The sequence below is a fragment of the Anser brachyrhynchus genome, assembly GCF_964034855.1.
Source record: "Anser brachyrhynchus genome assembly, chromosome: 2".
Lineage (NCBI taxonomy): Eukaryota > Metazoa > Chordata > Aves > Anseriformes > Anatidae > Anser > Anser brachyrhynchus.
Window position 1 is genome coordinate 161,191,715 of NC_137695.1, and position 17,528 is coordinate 161,209,242.

General features: G+C 74.8%; 3 protein-coding genes across 9 annotated transcripts in view; 2 read left to right on the plus strand and 1 right to left on the minus strand.

The window, feature by feature from the left end:
- Positions 1-29: 29 nt before the first annotated feature.
- GRINA (glutamate ionotropic receptor NMDA type subunit associated protein 1) lies at positions 30-5,014 on the minus strand. Of its 3 annotated transcripts, none has more exons than XM_080582313.1 (7): positions 4,896-5,014; positions 2,743-3,077; positions 2,099-2,211; positions 1,815-2,015; positions 1,269-1,397; positions 960-1,103; positions 30-780 (listed from the first exon to the last, which is right to left on the minus strand). In XM_080582313.1, the coding sequence occupies exons 2-7, from the start codon at positions 3,041-3,043 to the stop codon at positions 631-633; spliced, it is 1,038 nt and encodes a 345-aa protein (XP_080438439.1). In that variant the 5' UTR covers positions 3,044-3,077; positions 4,896-5,014; the 3' UTR covers positions 30-630. The 3 variants fall into 3 exon arrangements, with proteins under 3 accessions (XP_080438439.1, XP_080438441.1, XP_080438440.1); XM_080582315.1 differs by having other exon boundaries at positions 2,743-3,072; positions 4,896-4,931; XM_080582314.1 differs by lacking the exon at positions 4,896-5,014 and adding an exon at positions 4,103-4,192.
- A 200-nt stretch (positions 5,015-5,214) lies between these two features.
- On the plus strand, positions 5,215-10,262 carry PARP10 (poly(ADP-ribose) polymerase family member 10). Its single transcript, XM_080582317.1, has 10 exons — positions 5,215-5,545; positions 6,035-6,274; positions 6,488-6,715; positions 6,860-7,614; positions 7,688-7,900; positions 8,010-8,130; positions 8,209-9,201; positions 9,280-9,413; positions 9,520-9,694; positions 9,798-10,262. The coding sequence occupies exons 1-10, from the start codon at positions 5,386-5,388 to the stop codon at positions 10,100-10,102; spliced, it is 3,324 nt and encodes a 1,107-aa protein (XP_080438443.1). The 5' UTR covers positions 5,215-5,385; the 3' UTR covers positions 10,103-10,262.
- Positions 10,263-12,134: 1,872 nt separating this feature from the next.
- Positions 12,135-17,528, plus strand: part of PLEC (plectin) — a 57,944-nt gene continuing 52,550 nt past the window's right edge. For 2 of the 5 annotated variants that reach the window (XM_080582332.1, XM_080582333.1), the window contains exons 1-4: positions 12,135-12,324; positions 13,004-13,044; positions 13,475-13,585; positions 17,324-17,519. In XM_080582332.1, the coding sequence (XP_080438458.1) occupies positions 12,198-12,324; positions 13,004-13,044; positions 13,475-13,585; positions 17,324-17,519 (475 nt within the window). In that variant the 5' untranslated portion in view covers positions 12,135-12,197. Of the gene's footprint in view, positions 12,325-13,003; positions 13,045-13,474; positions 13,586-14,796; positions 14,923-15,425; positions 15,601-17,323; positions 17,520-17,528 lie in introns of those variants that run through there. The other 3 variants (XM_080582331.1, XM_080582337.1, XM_080582336.1) reach the window with 3 other exon arrangements.

The following is a 17,528-nucleotide window of genomic DNA, read 5'->3' on the forward strand; positions in this document are numbered from 1 at the left end:
GGGGTCAGGAAAGGAACAACGACACCGGAGAGGTGAACTAAACAGTTTTATTAACGGCAGAACCGGAGCCACAGAACGGGGTGAGGACGGAGCCTCTGGCCGCGCACGGAAGGGGCTGGGGGTGCCGGAGGTGGTGGGGGCCCCGCAGAGACGCTCCGGCAGCAAGCGGCACCTGGCCCGGCGGGACCCTGCTCGCAGCCCTGCCTGAGCCGGGGGTGTGGGAGCTCCCCCCGGGCCTGCACGGCCGTGGGGAGGGGCAGGGGGCGAGGGCAGAGCACGCGTGCGGGGAGGAAGGACGGACGGGGCGAGCTCCACCCCGGGCTGGGCGAGAAAGTGCTTCCAATCGTCATTCAGCGCGAGGGGGGGGCGCCTTATTCACAGCGTGGGAGGAAGCGGGGGCTGAGGGGGGGACGGCGCGCCCGGCACGGGGCCCAGGCTGCCACCCGCGGTGCCGGGCACCCTGCGCCCCCCCGGCAGCTCCTGGCCGCGGGCAGGGAGGTGGCAGGGGGCAGAGAGACTCGAAGAGGAGAACGGACAAGGGGGGGCGATGAGAACACCGAAGGGAACGTGCTGGGGCGAGGGGAGGGCGCCGCGCACCGCAGGGCACGGCTACCTGCGGCGCTGGGGACGCTACTCCTTGGCCCTGCCGATGATGGCCAGGATGTAGAGGAAGATGTTGATAATGTCTGTGTAGAGGTTGAGGGCGGCGAAGATGTACTCCTCGGGGCTGAGCGCCAGCTGCTTGTTGCCCAGGATCATCTGCGTGTCCACCGCCAGGAACTGCGAGAGACGGGCAGGCACGGGGTGGAGGCAGCGCCCCACGAGCGGGTCACCCCCTCGCTGCCACGGGGATCCTGCCGACGGCTCGGCCCCCAGGGAATGGCCGCTTCGAACCCTCTTTTTGGCGCCCCCGCTCCCAGGGAGGCTGTGGGCTCCCTCCCCAGCACGCCAGCACTTACACAGGTGAAGAGCAGGGCCCCCAGGGAAGCGTAGATGATGTCCATGATGCGGTTCCGGATGAAGATGCAGAGGATCGAGAAGAGGATGAGCACGACGAGGCAGATGATGAGCACGCCCCGGCAGGAGGTGAAGTCGTACTTGGTCTGCGGGACAGCGCGGGGTCAGCCGGCCGCACGGGGGGAGGAGAGCAGGGGGTCCCCGAGTCTCCTCTGCCCCGAGCCCACCCGGCCCGGCACGGCCCCCCCAGCACGGCCCCAGCCCCACAGGGAGCCGGGGGCCGCCCGCCCGCCGCCACCCCCAGCGCGCACCTGCAGGGAGAAGATGACGACCGTGAAGCAGACGACGACCGTGATGCCCACGGCCATGATGACAGCGTCAGTGTTGTAGAAGCTGGCGATCATCCCCACCATGTAGGACAGGCTGACGGTCAGGATGGACTTGGGGGGGGACAAACAGCGCATCAGCCGGGCCCAGCCAGCCCCGCCTGCCCCCCGCCACGTGCTCTGGTTGCTCATCCCCCTGAGAAGGTGCTGCATGCACTGGGCTCTGCTGCGTTGGGACAGACAGACCCCCCCACTGCCCAGACCACGCCGGATGAGCCCCACTCCAGGACGGTCTCTTCCCCGCAGCAGGCAGGCTGCAGGGCCCCGCACTTTCCCAGGATGTTGGGGAAGCCTCGAGGCACCAGCGAGCTGCTCCCTGCCCCACAAGCTCCTCTCTCTGAGCCCCACAAGCTGCTCTCAGCCCCATGGGCTCCTCTCTCTCAGCCCCACGAGCTGCTCTCAGCCCCACGGGCTCCTCTCAGCCCCACGCTTCACGAGCCGTGGGGCCAGGCAGGGCGGGCAGGCGCTCACCAGTGCGACCAGGTTCCAGGGGTGCTTGCGGCGGAAGTCCCCGCAGCAGCTGAGCACGATGAGCGAGATGAAGAAGACGGCGTAGGAGATGTAGTAGGTCCAGACATTGCGCTGCACGAAGCCCTTCACGCCCTTCACGAAGGTGAACACCGCCACGAAGGCGAAGGTGACGGTGAGCTGCAGGGTGAGCACCAGGAACACCTGCGGGAACGGCACGGGTCACCACGGCACGCCCGAGCCCCGGCCCCGCCGGCAGCGCTGGGCGCCGGCCCCCGCGCCCCCACCTTGCGGATGAAGGCCTGCCGGATGCTCTTGTCGTCCCAGTGCGCCGAGGGGAAGTCCTGGTTGTCGTAGTAGGAGGGCGGCCCGTCCTCGTGGTAGGTGCTGTGCAGCGGGGCTGCGGGGAGGGGGCGGGCAGTGAGCGAGGGGCGCGGGGCCCGCAGCGCTGCCAGCCCCCGGGGGCGGCCGCCCACCCACCCGGACGCCCGGTCCCCACGGCACGCGGTGCGGCCGCGCGGCGCCTGGCGGCGGTGGGGGAGAGAAGAGGGGTGGCGGGGCTGGGGGGGCGAGCTCTGCTCCCCCCACGGCCGGCCAAAGGGGGGATCCCTCCTCGCCTTGGGGTGCTGGAGGTCCTGGCCCTGCTGTGCCCCCCTCCCACAGCCTGGGGGGCTGAGCTCTGCTCCCCCCACGGCCGGCCAAAGGGGGGATCCCTCCTCTCCTGGGGTGCTGGGAGTGCCCCCACACCGCTGTGCCCCCCCCCATGGCCGGGGGGGACTGAGTACACTCCCCCCATAGCTGGCCAAAGGGGGGCCCCTCCTCTCCTGGGGCGCTGGGGGTCCCGGCCCTGCTGTGCCCCCCCCTCCCAGAGCCCGGGTGCCATCTTCCCGTGCCCACCCCCTGCCCGGGGGGCTCCGCGCCCCCCACTTACAGTCCTGGTCCCCGGGCACCATGGGCTGCGGCTGGGCGTATGGCGGCTGGGCGTAGGGGCCCTGCGGGTAGGGCCCGGCGGGGGGGTACGGCCCGGCGGGGTACGGGGCGGGCGGGTAGGGCCCGGCGGGGTACGGCCCCGGCCCCGGCGCGAAGCCGGGCTGCCCGTAGGGCGCGGGGGCGAACGGGGGCGGCGGGTAGGGCCCGGCGGGGTACGGCGGCTGCCCGTAGGGCGCGGGGGCCGGGGGCTGCGGGCCCGGGAAGCCGTCGGCCGTCACCAGGAAGCTCTTCTCGTGGGACATCTTCGCCCGGCTGGGGCTCGGGGCCGCCGCTGCGCTGCGGGGGGGAGAACGGGGGGCAGAGCCCCGGTGAGGCCCGGCGGACATCGCCCGGGGCAGCCCCGGCCCCGCCGCACAAGATGGCGGCCCGGCGGCGGGGACGTTGCCATGGCGACGCAGCTCCCCCCCCCCCCCCGCCCCGGCCCGGCCCCGGTGAGGCCACCGCCGCCGCCGGCCCCCCCCGCCATGGCCCGGGTCCGGCCCCCGCCGCCCGCGGGCACCGCGCGGCCCGGCTCAGGCCTGGCTCCGACCCGCGCCTGCGCCACCCCCGCAGGGCCTGGGACGTCCGCGGCTGCGGCCTGCCTCGGGGTCTGCACGGCCCCATAGCGCCCCACAGCCCCCCACGCGGCCCCATAGAGCCCCCCCCGGCCCCACAGTGCCCAACACGGCCCCATAGCGCCCCACAGCCCCCCACACGGCCCCATGGCGCCCAACACGGCCCCACACACAGCCCCATAGCACCCAACACGGCCCCACAGTGCCCCACAGCCCCCCACACAGCCCCTCACACGGCCCCATAGCACCCCACAGCCCCACACAGCCCCACATATGGCCCCATAGCACCCAACATGCCCCCATAGCGCCCCACAGCCCCACACAGCCCCACATATGGCCCCATAGCGCCCAACACGCCCCCATAGCGCCCCACAAACCCCCACACAACCCCCCACACGGCCCCACAGCGCCCAGCACAGCCCCACAGCACCCCACACACAGCTCCACACAGCCCCACACACAGCCCCATAGCACCCCACACACAGCCCCACAGCGGGCTGAACTGGCCCCCCACACCGCCCCCCGCACTGCCCCACAGCAAGGCCACGCTGACGCCCCACATCGCTCCCCGCACAGCCCCACACAGCCCCATAGCCGTGCCCCAGCAGCACCCCACATCACACCCTACAGAGCCCCACGGCACGGCCCCACACAGCCCCACGGCACGGCTGCACTAGCACCCCACACAGCCCCACAGCAATGCCCCACACCACCCCCTACGGAGCCCACAGGGGCACCCCGTATTACCCCCCACGCAGCCCCACAGCACAGCTCTGCCCCACGGGGCAGAGAGCGAGACCCACACCCGGGCCAGGACGGGGAAAACCCTGCTGGGTTCCGGGAAGGGGAAGCGTCCCCAGCGTCCCCTGCTATAGGGCTGCGTCCCGCACCCTGGCAGGCTGCCCACGCTGCTGGGGACAGCCGGGAGCCCTGCTGCGGGGACAAGGAGCAGAAAGTACGGGGGGGTGCGGTGCGGGGGTGTCACGTCACGGGGGTGGCGTGTCACGGGGGGGTGGCATGTCACGGGGGGCATGTCACGGGGGGTGGCATGTTACGGGGGGCATGTCATGGGGGGCATGTTACGGGGGGGTAGCATGTCCCGGGGGGGGTGGCATGTCCCGGGGGGGGTGGCATGTCCCGGGGGGGGGGGACATGTCCCGGGGGGGGGGGGCCATGTCACGGGGGTGTCACGCAGCCCGGCCATAAGCCGCTTTGCCCTAACGCCCGTAATTCCCCGCCGCGGCCTATTTACGGCCCGGCCGCTGCTAATCCCGGGGGCTGCGGGGGCCCGGGGGCTGCGGGGCCGGGCGGGACCCTGCGGGCCGGGGCTCTCCGGTGCCGCAGCGCCGGGGGGGGGGCCGCGCCGCCGCAGCGCCGCCGCAGCGGGGCCGGGCCGGGCCGTGCCGGGCTCTGCGCCCCCCGCCCGGGGCCGCGGACACGCGTGGGGGCCCCCGCCCGCCCCCCGCCCGGCGCCCTGCCCGCCCCCAGCCCCCGGCCCCGGGCCGGGGTGCGCGCCCCCGCCGCGCGCGCCCCCGCTCACCGCGCCGTGCAGGCAGCGCCGCTCCGCTCCGCGCCGCGCCGGGAGGGGCGGGGCCTGGCAGGGGGCGGGGCCCGGCAGGGGGCGGGTCCCGGCAGGGGGCGGGGCCTGGCAGGGGGCGGGGCCTGGCAGGGGGCGGGGCCTGGCAAGGGGCGGGGGCCGGCAGGGGGCGGGGCCTTGCAGGGGGCGGGGCCCGGCAGGGGGCGGGGCCTTGCAGGGGGCGGGGCCATGGGCGGGGCCCGGTCGCTGCCCCGCCCCCGCCCCGTCCCGTTTCGGTTTCGGTTCCGTGCTGGGGCGGGGCCGGGCCCGGAGCGGTGCGCGGGGGGCGGGGGGAGTAGGGGGGCGCAGGGGGTGCGGGGGGGTCCCTGGGCCGGGGTCCCCCGGAGCTGTGCCGCCGCGGGTCGGGGGGGGCCGTGCGGGGGGCGCACGGGGTGGGGGTGTCGGGGCTCCCCGGGCTGAGCGCCCCCCCCCCCCCGAAGGAGGCTCGTGCGGGATGGCGGAGGGGGTGCTGGAGGTGGGGGGCGCCCCCCCCGACGCCGAGGAGGACCTCCTCGTCCTCTACTTCGAGAGCCGGCGGCGCTCGGGGGGGGGCCCCGTGCGGAGCTGCCAGCGCCTGGGGCCGCTCTTCCTGCTCACCTTCGAGAGCCCCCAAGGTGAGAGGGTCGGGGCCGGGCTGCTGCTGACAGGACCTGGTCCAAAATGGGAGCACTGGGCTGGGGTGTGGGGGGACCTGTTCCAAACTGGGAGCACTGGGCTGGGCATTGGAGGACTTGGTCCAAACTGGGAGCACTGGGCTGAGGCGTGAGGGGGCCCTGGTCCAAACTGGGAGCACTGGGTTGGGGTTTGTGGGGGCCTGGTCCAAACTGGGAGCACTGGGTTGGGGTTTGGGGGGGCCTGGTCCAAACTGGGAGCACTGGGTTGGGGTGTGAGGGGGCCCTGGTCCAAACTGGGAGCACTGGGCTGGGCACTGGGGGCCCTGGTCCAAACTGGGAGTGCTGGGTTGGGGTGTGAGGGGGGCCTGGTCCAAACTGGGAGCACTGGTGAGCTGCACCACCAGCCCGAGGTCGGGGCTGTGCGGCGTGGGGCAGGGTGCGGGGCGTGGGTGCTGCCCCCAGCCCCCCAGTGACGCTCGCCCTCCCCAGACGCCCAGGGCGTCCTGGCCCGGGCCCCCCACCGGCTGCAGGGCGCGGAGCTGCGGGTGCGCCCGGCCCCCCCCTGGGACCCAGCCGGGCTCCTGCTGCGGGGCGTCAGCCCCCAGACCCCCCCCGAGCTGCTGGAGCTCTACGTGGAGCGCGTGCTGGAGCGGCCCCCCGGCACCTACAGCCTGCACCGCGCCGGGGACTGGGCACTGCTGCGGCTGCACGAGCCGCTCGATGACAACGGTGAGGGCACCGCGACGGTGGTTTGGGGGCGCTGTGGCCGTGCGGGGCTGGCTGCCCCCTCTCCCTGCCCGGCGCCGTGGTGCTGGGGGTGCCGCAGCCCCTGATGCCAGCGGCGGCTGACTGGGAGCACTGGTGGGCGCTGGGAGGGCTGGGCGGGGAGGTGCCGGTGCATGCCCCAGTGCAGCCCCGGCGTCACCGCCGCCTCCCCGGCAGCGCTGGCGGCGGTGGAGGAGCGGGTGCAGTGCCGCGGGCTGGAGGGGGCCGCGCTGGCCGTGCAGCGGCTGCCGCAGACTGACAGCGTGCGGGTGCGGGCGCCGGGGCTGCACCGGGACCTGCTGGAGCTCTACTTCGAGAACCGGCGCAGCGGCGGCGGCCGCGTGCGCGCTGTGCGGGTGCTGCCGGGGGGCCAAGTGGCCATCGTCTCCTTCCAAGAGCCCGCAGGTGAGTGGCTGCGTGCCGGCATGGCCTGGGGGGGGCCCGCTTTCCGCTTTGCCCCCTCCTGCAGCTTATCCTGGTTGTCCCATTCCTGTCCCCGCAGCGGGGGCGCGCACGGCCCCCGGCTGCACCACGTCTCTCTCCCGGCAGTGGCGGCACGTGTGCTGCAGCAGCCGCACCAGCTGCAGGGCAGCGAGCTGGCCGTCTCGCCCTACTACGAGTTCCTGGAGCCGGCGGAGGAGCTGGACCCCACGGACGCTGAGCCGCCAGCTCCCGGCCATGAGGAGAGCAGCCCGGAGCCGGCGGAGCTCCTGCCGGAGCTGAGCCCGGTGCCATCAGCAGCCAAGTCCGAGCCACGGCTGCAGACGGTGACGGAGGCGATGGCGCAGGAGCACCTGGCACTGCCGGCCCCGACGCTGCTCTTCCTGCGCCGCGAGGACGTCCGCGCGCACCTGGGGCAGCTCCTGGCCGGCTGCGCCGCACCGGCCAGCTATGCCGTGGCGGAGGACGAGGTGGTGGTGACAGCGCGGAGCCCTGCGGCCGCCCGCGATGCCGCCCGCCTGCTGCAGGACACCCTCAGCCCCTTCACCGTGGAGCTGTCGGCGCGCGAGGCGCTGGCGCTGTGCTCGCCGCGCTGGCACCAGCTGCGTGAGCGGCTGCGGTGCTGCGAGATGCAGCTGGCCCCCGGCACCCGGCGGCTGCAGGGCCTGGCGCTGCGCGGCACGGAGCAGGAGAACCGGCAGCAGCTGCGCGACTTCCTGCGGGACGCGGCGCCCGACGAGACGCTGGTGTCGATGGAGCGGGGCGCGCTGCGCTACCTGCAGCGGCACTACCAGGACCTGCTGGCCAGCATCCCCGAGGTCTCCATGCTGCCGCTGGAAGGCGACGACGTCTCCGGCTTCAGGGTGAGCGTGGGGCCGGCGGGGGACCGGGGGGTGCTGCCGCGGGCAGGGCTGACCCCGCGGTGCCGTCCCGCAGGTGAGCGGGGAGGCCGGGCGGTGCCAGGCCGCCGCCGAGTTCCTGCAGAGCCTCCTGGGCACCGTCAGCTCGCAGACGGTGACGCTGCACTACCCTGGCGTCGCCCGCTTCCTGCTGGACGAGGGTGGGCAGAGCATCCTGCGCCAGCTGGAGAGCCGCTTCCAGTGCGTCCTCGAGCTGGGCGACGTCCAGTGGAGCCCCCCGGACCCCCAGGTACAGCCGGTGCTGGCTCTGCTGCCGCCCGGGGAGGCCGGGAGGAGGGTGCCAGCGGCACCGGCTCTGTGCTGCCTGCGTGTGCAGCGCCTCCCGTCCGTCCCCACAGCTGGAGCTGGCGGAGCTGCTCCCCCCGAGCTGCCGCCGGCAGCCGCTGCCCACCACGCTCGGCGCCAAGCACCCGGAGTTGCCCGACGGCGCTGTGGGAGACAGCGTGCCCCCCGACATCGGTGAGTGGGGTGCAGGGGGGTGCTGGGGGCGTGGTGACCCCCGGGTCAGGTCTGGCTGACGCCGACTTCTCCTCGCAGAGGAGATCAAGGCGCTGCTGGCAGCACTGCGCACCGACGGCGCCCACGAGGATGGGGAGGGCAGAGGCTCCCCCCTGCCCACCCTGCATGAGGCAGCTCTGGAGCAGCTCGAGGGCGGCTTTGGCAAAGAGTGGGACCCCAGCGATGTGCTCAAGCCCCTTGGCAAGGATCAGGAGCTCTGGGAGATGTCTGACAGCTATGGCACCGAGGACATGCTCCTGGGCGAGCTGGAGGGCCAGGCAGAGGAAGAGGAGGCGCAGATGCTGCTGGCCATCCAGCGGTCCTTGGACAGCACGTGGAACAAGGATGAGGAGCTGGAGCGCGCCACCGCGCTGTCCCTGCACTCCTTCCAGGAGGAGCAGCGGGCTGGCCCCGGCCCCGCCTCGGAAGAGGAGGATGCTGGCCTCCTGGCCGCGCTGGAGGCCTCGCTGGAGGAGGCCCTGCCGGCAGCCGACACGGCGCGGGTGACGCTGTACGCCTCCTTCGAGCAGGACGTGAGCGCGCTGCCCCGGCAGCTGGAGCAGGCTCTGGAGGCTCGGCTGCGCACGGAGCAGGTGGAGAGCGCGGGGCTGCGGGCGCTGCCGGCCGGCTGCCGCCGCTGCCTGGCCCTGCTGCAGCGCCGGCACGCCGTGCGCCTCTGCCTGCGTGACTCCACGGCCACGCTGCGCGGCTTCGCCGGCTACACCGCCGCTGCCGCCCGCGACCTCGCCGTCCTGCTGCAGCGGCTGAGGCCGGCAGAGCGCGGCCCCCCCGGGGCGGCGGCGCGCTGGGTGCGCTGGGACCCCACGGGCACGGCCGTGCCCTACGAGCCCGCCACCGCCGCGCTGCTGGAGGCGGCTTGGCAGCGCCGCGAGAGGCATCTGGACGTGCTGCTGGACGGGCGGCCTGTCATCGTCGACCTGGAGCAGATGGAGGAGTACGACATCAGCACTGCCTCTGCCCTGCCCATCTCGCGCAGCGAGCCCCCCAGCGAGAGCGCCTGGCACCTGCTCGGTGCGTGCCGCGGAGGGACGGGGGTCCCGCACCGCCAGGGGCTGCCCCCCCCTCACCGGTGCCACGTCTGTTCCGCAGGGCCGGAGGCGTCGGGGCTGGACGAGGAGGTGAGGCTGATGCCGCTGGCCGAGGACTCGGAGGAGTTCGGGGACACCGTGCAGCTCTTCTACGCCACCCTGGAGGAGCTGTACAACAAGATCCACATCGTGAAGGTGGGGTCCCCGCGGGGTGGCGCGGGGCTGGGGTCCGGAGCAGGGTCCTGGTGGGGGTCCCGGGGGGTTGGAGCCACAGGGCCTGAACGCTGCGCGCTGTCGGCAGGTGGAGAGGCTGATCCACCCGCTGCTCTACAAGCAGTACCAGCTGAAGAAGGCCAGCATGGAGAAGGCGTGCCAGAGCCGGGCCGTGGAGCGGGTCCTCTTCCACGGCACCACGGAGCAGTCCAGCCGCGAGATCTGCCTGCACGGCTTCAACCGCAGCTTCTGCGGCAAGAACGGTGAGCACGGGGTGGGGGGGAGGACCGCGGGCGCAGCACCGTGCGCCGGTGTTGGGCGCCGGCCCCGTGCCCCCGGCGGCGCCGGCTGACCCCTCTGCCGCAGCTGCTCTCTACGGGCTCGGCGTGTACTTCGCGGCCAAGGCGGCCGTGTCGGCGCAGGAGCAGTACTCGCCCTGCGGCACGGACGGCAACAAGTACATCTTCGTGGCCAAGGCGCTGACGGGGGACTACACGCTGGGCAGCCGGGACATGCGGGCACCTCCGCTGCGGGAGGCGGCGGGCGCCCCGCGGCGCTACGACAGCGTCGTGGACAACCTGTCCGAGCCCAGCATCTTCGTCATCTTCAACGACACGCAGGCCTACCCCCAGTACCTCATCACCTGCCGCCGCTCCAAGCTGGGGGCCTGAGCCCGGCGGCCCCCCGGGACTGGCTGCGGGGGGGTCCCAGCGGGGGTCGGGGACGTGGGGATGGCCCCGGGCTGGCCTCAGGGGGCAGGGACGGATGCGGGGCGCGGGGACGCGGGTGCAGCGCGTACAGGATTTGGAATAAAGACCGGACGGCTCCTTGTGCGCTGAGAGTGGGGGGGCCGAGGGGGCTGGGGGGCTCACCCGGCCCCTTGGGGGTGTGGGGCTGGCAGGAACCTGGGGGGCCCTGCTGGGGTGGGGAGCGACCGGGGGGTCCCCCCTCACCTGTCTGCGTCTGTGGGTTGGGGGGGGGCGGAGGTGCCACCCCTAGGGTGGGCTCCGTGGGGGGGTCGGGGGCCCGAGCCCGTGGGGATGGAGCTGGGTGGCCCCGGGCCCTGGTGCCACCCGTGGCGCTGGTGCCGCGCGAGGCCACACGGTGGCAGCAGCCGCGAGGGGACGGCCACGGGGCCCGGCCCCGCGCGTGGGCATGGGGGGGGCGTCCCGGGGCTCGGCAACCCCCGGTGCCAGGGACCGGGCGGGGGCGCGGGGCGGGGGGGGGCGGGCCCCGGGGCCCCGGGGGGGGCCGGGTCCGGGCGGCGCCGCTCGGCGTTTCGCAACCCGGGGGATTTCGGCAGGGTTTTCCGGGGCTTGGCACCGGCAGCTCCGGGGCATCCGGGCTGGGCTGGCCCCGGCCCCGCTCCCCCCTCGCGTGGGGCCCGTGGGGGCCGCGGGCGGATCCGGAGCGGCGGCGCTGCTCGGCCCCGGCACAGCGCCCCGGGGGCTGAGCGGGCAGTGCCTCCGTGCGGGGGGGTTAACCCTGCCTGCGCCCTGCCTGCGTCCTGCCTGCACCCTGCCTGCACCCTGCCTGCACCCTGAGCACCCTGCCTGCACCCTGCCTGCACCCGGCCTGTGTCCTGCCTGTGTCCTGCCTGTGTCCTGCCTGCGCCCTGAGCACCCTGCCTGCACCCTGCCTGTGTCCTGAGCACCCTGAGCACCCTGCCTGCACCCTGAGCACCCTGCGTGCACCCTGAGCACCCTGCCTGCACCCTGCCTGTACTGCAGCTGCCTGTACTTGCCCCCCCGGCAGGGCCTCGCGGCACCCTGGGGGTCTCAGGGGGGCTCCGCTGCCCACCCCCAGCCCATTGGCAGGGTGCCTGTGGTGGGCACAGCCCCAGGCACTGGGCAGCACGGGTGTCTGCTGGTCTGCGGTGGGGACCCTTGGGGATTGGGGGTCCCTTTGGCTATGGGGCAGGGCCTTCCTCCCCCGTGCCCAGGGGGTGCCACTGAAGGGGCACCGGTCCCCAGAGGCCAGCGCCAGGGGGTCCTGGGGGGGGCTGAATCAGGGCCGGGACTGCCGGGGCCGTGGGTGCTGCTGGAGCTGGCAGGAGCTGGGCTGCGGGCATGGAGCTACTGCCTGGGGACGTATTTGTCCAGGGGACACCCCAGAGCAGTGCCAGGGGTGGGGACATGGGGGATGTGGGGGACATGGGGGATGTAGGGGACAAAGAGGGTGCAGGGGACAGGGGCATGGGGGGGCTCCTTGCAAGACGTGAGGGATCTGGGGACATGAGCAATGTCGGGGTGCTGGGGCCATGAAGGATACAGGGGACGGGGCTGCGCATTGGAGAAGCCTGCAGACAGTGGGTGCAGGGGACACGGGGGTGGGGGTGAAAGGGGCTGTAGGGGACACGGGCAATGTAGGGGACACGGGGCCATGTGGTGCAGCTGCTGGACACGGGATACAGGGGGTCTGGGGGCCCCAGGGGATGTTGGGGGGGGGCACAGGGGGCATGGCACGGGGCAGGTAGCACAGCCAGGGGATGGCCGCACCGCACCCTCCCGGTGCCAGGATCCGGTCCCATGCAGCCGTGCCACAGGCAGGGTCCCTGTCCCGGGGGGCATTCGGAGGTGGGGGAGCGCAGGGGCCAGGGGAGTGCCTGCAGCTGGGGGATCCCCGACGCGGCCCCCGCGAGGGTTAAGGCTCCGCGGCAGAGCTGGAGGCGTCCCTGCCGGCCGCAGTGAGTCAGCGGGGAGAGGCCGCACATCTGGATCTGTCCTGCAGCAGCCGGACGGGGCCGCGAATTCCTGGGGCTCGCGCATGGCCCCGCCGAGCCCGGGGACGCCGGGGGACCCCGCGTGGCTGTGGGCGCTTTGGGTGCTGGTGTCGGTGCTGGGCCCCCTCTGCCTCTGGGCGCTCTTCGTGCTGCGGTGCCCGCGCCCCCCGGGTAGGACGCATGGGGACACGGTGACACGTGGCGGGAGGCGGCACGGGCACGATGGCCCCGCGGGGCCGCCCCCAGCCGACCCCTGGCAGCGCGGGGCCGTGGGATTTTCCTCCCAGCTCCCTGGGGCTGGATTCCAGCTGGGGAGCGGCAGCGGGGGCGAGGGGCACGGCGGCGCCAGGGCGAGCCCCGTTCCCATTGCGCCGATCCTGCGGCGGCCCCTTCCCGTAGGAGCCCCCGGCTTTTGGCCCTCCCTGTCTCCGCAGGGTGAGCGGCACTGGGGGACTGCCGACCCCCCCCCCCACCCCATGGGACCCCGCGGTGTGGGCAGGGGGAGGGCGGCTCCCACGCGGGGGCACCTCTGGGTTGTGCTGGGGTGAACCCACAGGGCCATGCCCACGGCGCGTGCCGGGGACAGGCGGTGGGGCTGTCTGCTTGGGCACGGCACCGTGGGCACAACCGGCAGCGTGAACGAGAGCGTGCCCGTGCCGCCAGCGCCGGGACCTGGCACCGGCTCCTCCTGGGCACGACCCAGGGCAGGCGTCGCATCCGCACGTGGAAGCGCTGCCAGTGCCCAGCTCCGGCCGGGCAGGGCGGGTGCCGGGATCCGGGGCGGGGAGCGGCGCTGGGGCACTCCTCACGTGCCAGCACCGAGCCGCTCGCTCCCGCTTTGCTCCTGCAGGGAAGCAGTTGGGAAGCGCGACGCCGCCGGCAGCCTCGCAGGTAGGAGCCCGGCCCCGGGGTGCCAAAATGCAGCTGGGCTGGGGGCTCCACACCCCGTCCCGCGTGGGGCTGGGGGCCCCCTTCCAGCCCCGCTGTGCCCCATGGGGCCCCGCCGGCCGTGGGCCTTGAGCGGGGGGAGCCTGGTGCTGCTGGTGCCAAGCGTGAGGGACCTTTGTCCCGAGGGGCCCGCGGGGCTGAGCGCGGTGCTGAATGAGGCCCTTTGTCCGTGCTCTCGGCGAGGGAATCGCCCCCTTCTCCCCTGCCGGGTGCCGCACGTAATCACGGCCGGAGCGCCCGTGCCCTGCCCGGCACAGGGGGAGGCCATGGGCAGGCAGCGGGACGGACGGGTGCCGTGCCGTGCCGCGCAGTGCCGTGGGGCTGTGTCCCCGTCAGCAGCGGGGGCGCACGTGCCAAGAGCTTTGCCTTGCAGCGGGGCCGCGGGAGGGGCCCGAAGCAGCGCCCGGAGCCTGCTGGGGGACAGCGGCCGGCGGGGACCAGGACGAGGACGAGGACGGGCAGCAGCCACCGGACACACACAGCGGTAGGGAGCTGGGGGGGGGACATGGGGGTGGCCCTGGGGTCCCCTAACCCCGATGGTGCTGGCAGCGCCATGGGGCTGGGCGGGGGCTGGAATGCGCTGTGCCACCACTGGGCAGGCACGTGGGGCTGGGGGGTACTGGGGGCACTGGGAAGGGCTGGGAGGGGCAGGGAATGTGCCTGGGGGCTGGGGAGAGGGCGTCTGCTGGGGGGGGCGGGGAAGACTGTGCGTGCACAAGCACATGGGTGTGCCTTGTACACCTGGTGGGTGCATGCGTGTGTGTGTGCACACCTGCATCTGTGTGTGCCTGCGTGCTGCAACCAGCGAGGCTCAGTGTGTGCGTTTGTGCGTGTGTGCGTGTGTGTGTACGTGTGTGTATGTCTGTGCACATGTGTTTGCATACGTGTGTGCATGCGTGTACATGTGTCGGTGCACATGCATGTACATGTGTTTTTGCATGCATGTGTGCATGTGCATGAGTGTGCATGCATGTGTGGGTGTGCATGTGTGGGTGTGCATGTGTGGGTGTGCATGCGTGTACACAGTCACTGCATGCACGTGGGTGTGCCTGGTGCAGACGGACGTGCCGGCAGTGTCCGTGTGGACGCTCGCTGCCTGCGTGCTGCTGGTGCCCACGGAGCTCGGGTGCGCTGCGGACGCCTGGGCCCCGCGGCCCCGCTCTGCGTGCCTGCAGCGTCGCCCTCGCCCGGCGCCACCCCAGTCCCGGCACAGTGCCAGCTCCGGGGCCTCGCCGGCTGCCAGCGCCTCGCCCCTGCCCGCTGCCTCCTGTGGCGGCGCCGAGCTCCATCCCGGCCGCGGGGCCACGGGCGGAGCGGAGGCAGCGGAGCAGAGGCCGGGCTCCTCTCCCTCTGCAGCACGCCGGGGCCTGTGCCGGGGCTCCTGGTGTTGCCCCTGTGCCGCCAGCCCGGCTCACGCGGTGCCAGGACGCGGCGGCACCGCCTGCCCGTGCTCCCACCGGCCCGGCCTCCTGCAAGGCCGCGCAGCCGTGGCACCTCGCCGTGCTCTGTGGCCGTGGCTGGGCACGGAGCCCGGGGCTGCTGTGGGGACAGGGCCCACACCCCCGCCGCGCTGCGCCACCGCCGCCTGCGGTCACCCCAGCAGTGCCCCGGTGCCGCTGGGGCCTTCCTGCGGAGGCCGGGTGTGCCGGGGCGCTCAGCTCCGGTGCCACCGCGGTGTAAACAGGCCCGGAGCCAACAGAGGCTGCGCCAGGCAGGAGAGGAACTGGGTCATGTGAAGGCTGATGCCGCCCGCGCGGGGATGGTGGCACCGGTGGCACGGGTGGCAGGGCGCGCTGCTCGGCCCGGCCGCGGCGGCACCCGGTAACGGGGCGCGGGAGGCAGCGGGGCGCGGGACGGCGGGTGCAGGGCTGGTGCCCGGGGCTGCCGCGGGTGGTGCGGCCCCGGCCCTGCGGCTCCAGCTCTTGGGTACCCCGGTACCCGGTGTCCGTGTCCCCGGCACCCGGTGCCCCCGTCCCCGGTGCCCGGTGCCCCCGTGCCCTGCCCCGCGGTGCCCGGTGCCGCCGGTGCGGTGCCCCCGTCCCGGCCGTGCCGCAGCTCGGTGCGGGTCGGGGCCGCGGGCTGGGGCCGGGACGAGCCCCGGGAGCCCCCAAGGCCGCGCTGCGGGGCGGCACGGAAGGGGTTAAAGGGGACGGGGCCCTTCGGGGGGGGGGTCGCGGTTAACCCCTGCCGTGCCGGGCGCGCCGCGGGCGGGGGTCGCGGTTACCCCTCACCGCCCCGCACCCCCCGGTCCCCGCTCGCCGCCCGCCGTGCGCGGCCCCGCGGGTGCGGGTGCGGGTGCGAGATAGGGGCGGCCCCGCCCGCCCCCCCCGGCCCCGCCCGCCGCCCGCCCCCGGAGCCGGGCCCCGCCGGAGCGCAGCGCAGCGCTGCCGGTGCCGGTGCCGGTGCCGGTGCCCGAGCCCCGCCGGGCCGCAGCCGCCGCACCCCCCGGCCCGAGATGCCCCCGCGGCGGGCGCGCACCGGGGGTCCCCGCGGCGCTCGGTGAGTGCGGCCGGGCCGGGCCCACGCGCGGTGCCGCCGGCGGGGCCGGGAGCAGCGGGGCCACGGGCGCTCCTCCCCGCGTGGGTCCCGCGTGGGTGCGGGCGGCCCCCGGCCTGGGGGGGCGGCGGGGCTGCGGGGGGGCGGCGGGGGCTGCGGTAAAAAGGGGGGGGCGGCGGGGGTGCAGCGAGCGCGGGGCTGCTGCAGGGGCCGGGCGTGGGGAAGGAGCCGCGGGGAGCGGGGGTGCGGGGCGGGGGGGGGCTGTGCCGCAGGGGCTGCGGGGGGCTGGGCTGCGGGAGGTGCACGGGGGTGCGGGGTGGGGGGCTGGGGGTGGATGGGGGGCAGGGGCTGTGCTGCGGGGGTGTCCCGTGCTGCCCCCCCGTGCCGAGTCCCTGGCGGTGCCGGGGGGGGGCTGCAGCCCCCGCGGGGCTGGGGGTGCGCTGCCGGGCGCAGGAGGGGCCGTGGGCTGCGGCGGAGGCGCAGGGGATGGAGGCTGTGAATCAGCCGTGCCGGGGGTCCCGGGGGGGCCCTTCCGCAGCGTGTGGGCAGCGGCCGGCGGGGGAGAGGCCCCCGAGGGCCCTGTTGCAGGGGGCAGGAGCAGGGGGTTCCCGTGGGGCCGGTGGCGGCGGCGCTGCCGCGCTGTGCGTGCGGCCCCTGCTCGGGCGCTGCGGGCACGGGCGTCCCTCCGGGCCTGGGAGCCGCGGGGCTGGGGCTGGGCTCTGCGCTCGCAGGGAGCAGCTTCGCCCGCCGCAGCCCCGAGGGTTCCAAGGCCCGAGGGTGCTCCCAGTGCCTGCTGCCAGCTGCTGTGCTCCGGATCCGGCCCTGAGCCGGCCGCAGCCGCTGGGAACGGTGCGGCAGCAGCGCGGCACTGCCTGGTGCGGCGGGGAGGGCAGGGGGTCCCCATCCCCACACGGCCGGGTGCGGAGGACTGTGCTGCCGTCCCTGTGGTGCTGGTGGTGCCGGGCACCGTACGGGCGGCAGGGCCGCTCCTCCTGGCCTGCTGGTGCAGCCCGGCCCCGGCACGGGGCGATGCGGGCTCCGGTGGAAAAACATTGCCCAAGATCACGTAACCGGTGCTGGCTTCTCGCGGCGCTGCGTGAGGGGGTGGAACTGCAGAGGCGTCCCCGCTGCCGGCAGCCCTGACGTGCGGCCTCGCCTGGCAACCTGCGCCGCGCTCCCCAGGTGCCACGAGGCTGCAGCGGGCCCCGGCAGCAGCTCCTGGTGGCCCCAGGTGCTCCCCGTGGTAGGCCTGGTGCAGCCTCCGCCCTGGTGGCGTCCCCGGTCCCCTCCCGGCCTTGGGGTCTTGGGGTGCATCATGCGTGGGGCTGCGTTTGCTGGGGTGAGGCTGCGGCCGCATCCTGCTCGTGCCTTTCACCAACAGCTCGGTGCTTCGCCCGCAGCGCTCCCTGTGCCCCCAGGTCCCCCATTCCCAGCCCCCTGCCCCATGTGGCAACCCCAGGGGGCTGGCTGCGGTTCCTGGTGGGGGAACCCGAAGCAGCTGCTCCCCGTGCCCCCACCTGGGGGCTGCTCCCTCCTGGCCGCGCCTCCCTCCCGTTTGGCACGGGGCCGGCTGTGGGTTTTGCGGGCGCTGCCGGTGGCAGGTGCGAGCCGGGGCAGTTGGGGCGTGCCCAGAAGCCGTGCCGAGGCCTCGGAGCTGGGAGCGGCGGTGCCAGGGGCTGGTGGCGCTTGGGGGTCCCCCTGCCCTGACCCCGTCCCTCTGCCGCAGGAGCTGAGGCCGGCGGGGTGCCGGCAGCCGGCGGAGATGGCGGAGGAGAGCTCGAGCGGCAGCAGCAGCTCCCCGAGCCCCGGGGACACCCTGCCCTGGAACCTGGCCAAGCACCAGCGCACCAAACGCACCAAGGCGACTGCGGGCAACGGGACGGTGCTGGACCCTGCCGAGCGGGCGGTGATCAGGATCGCAGGTAGGGCCG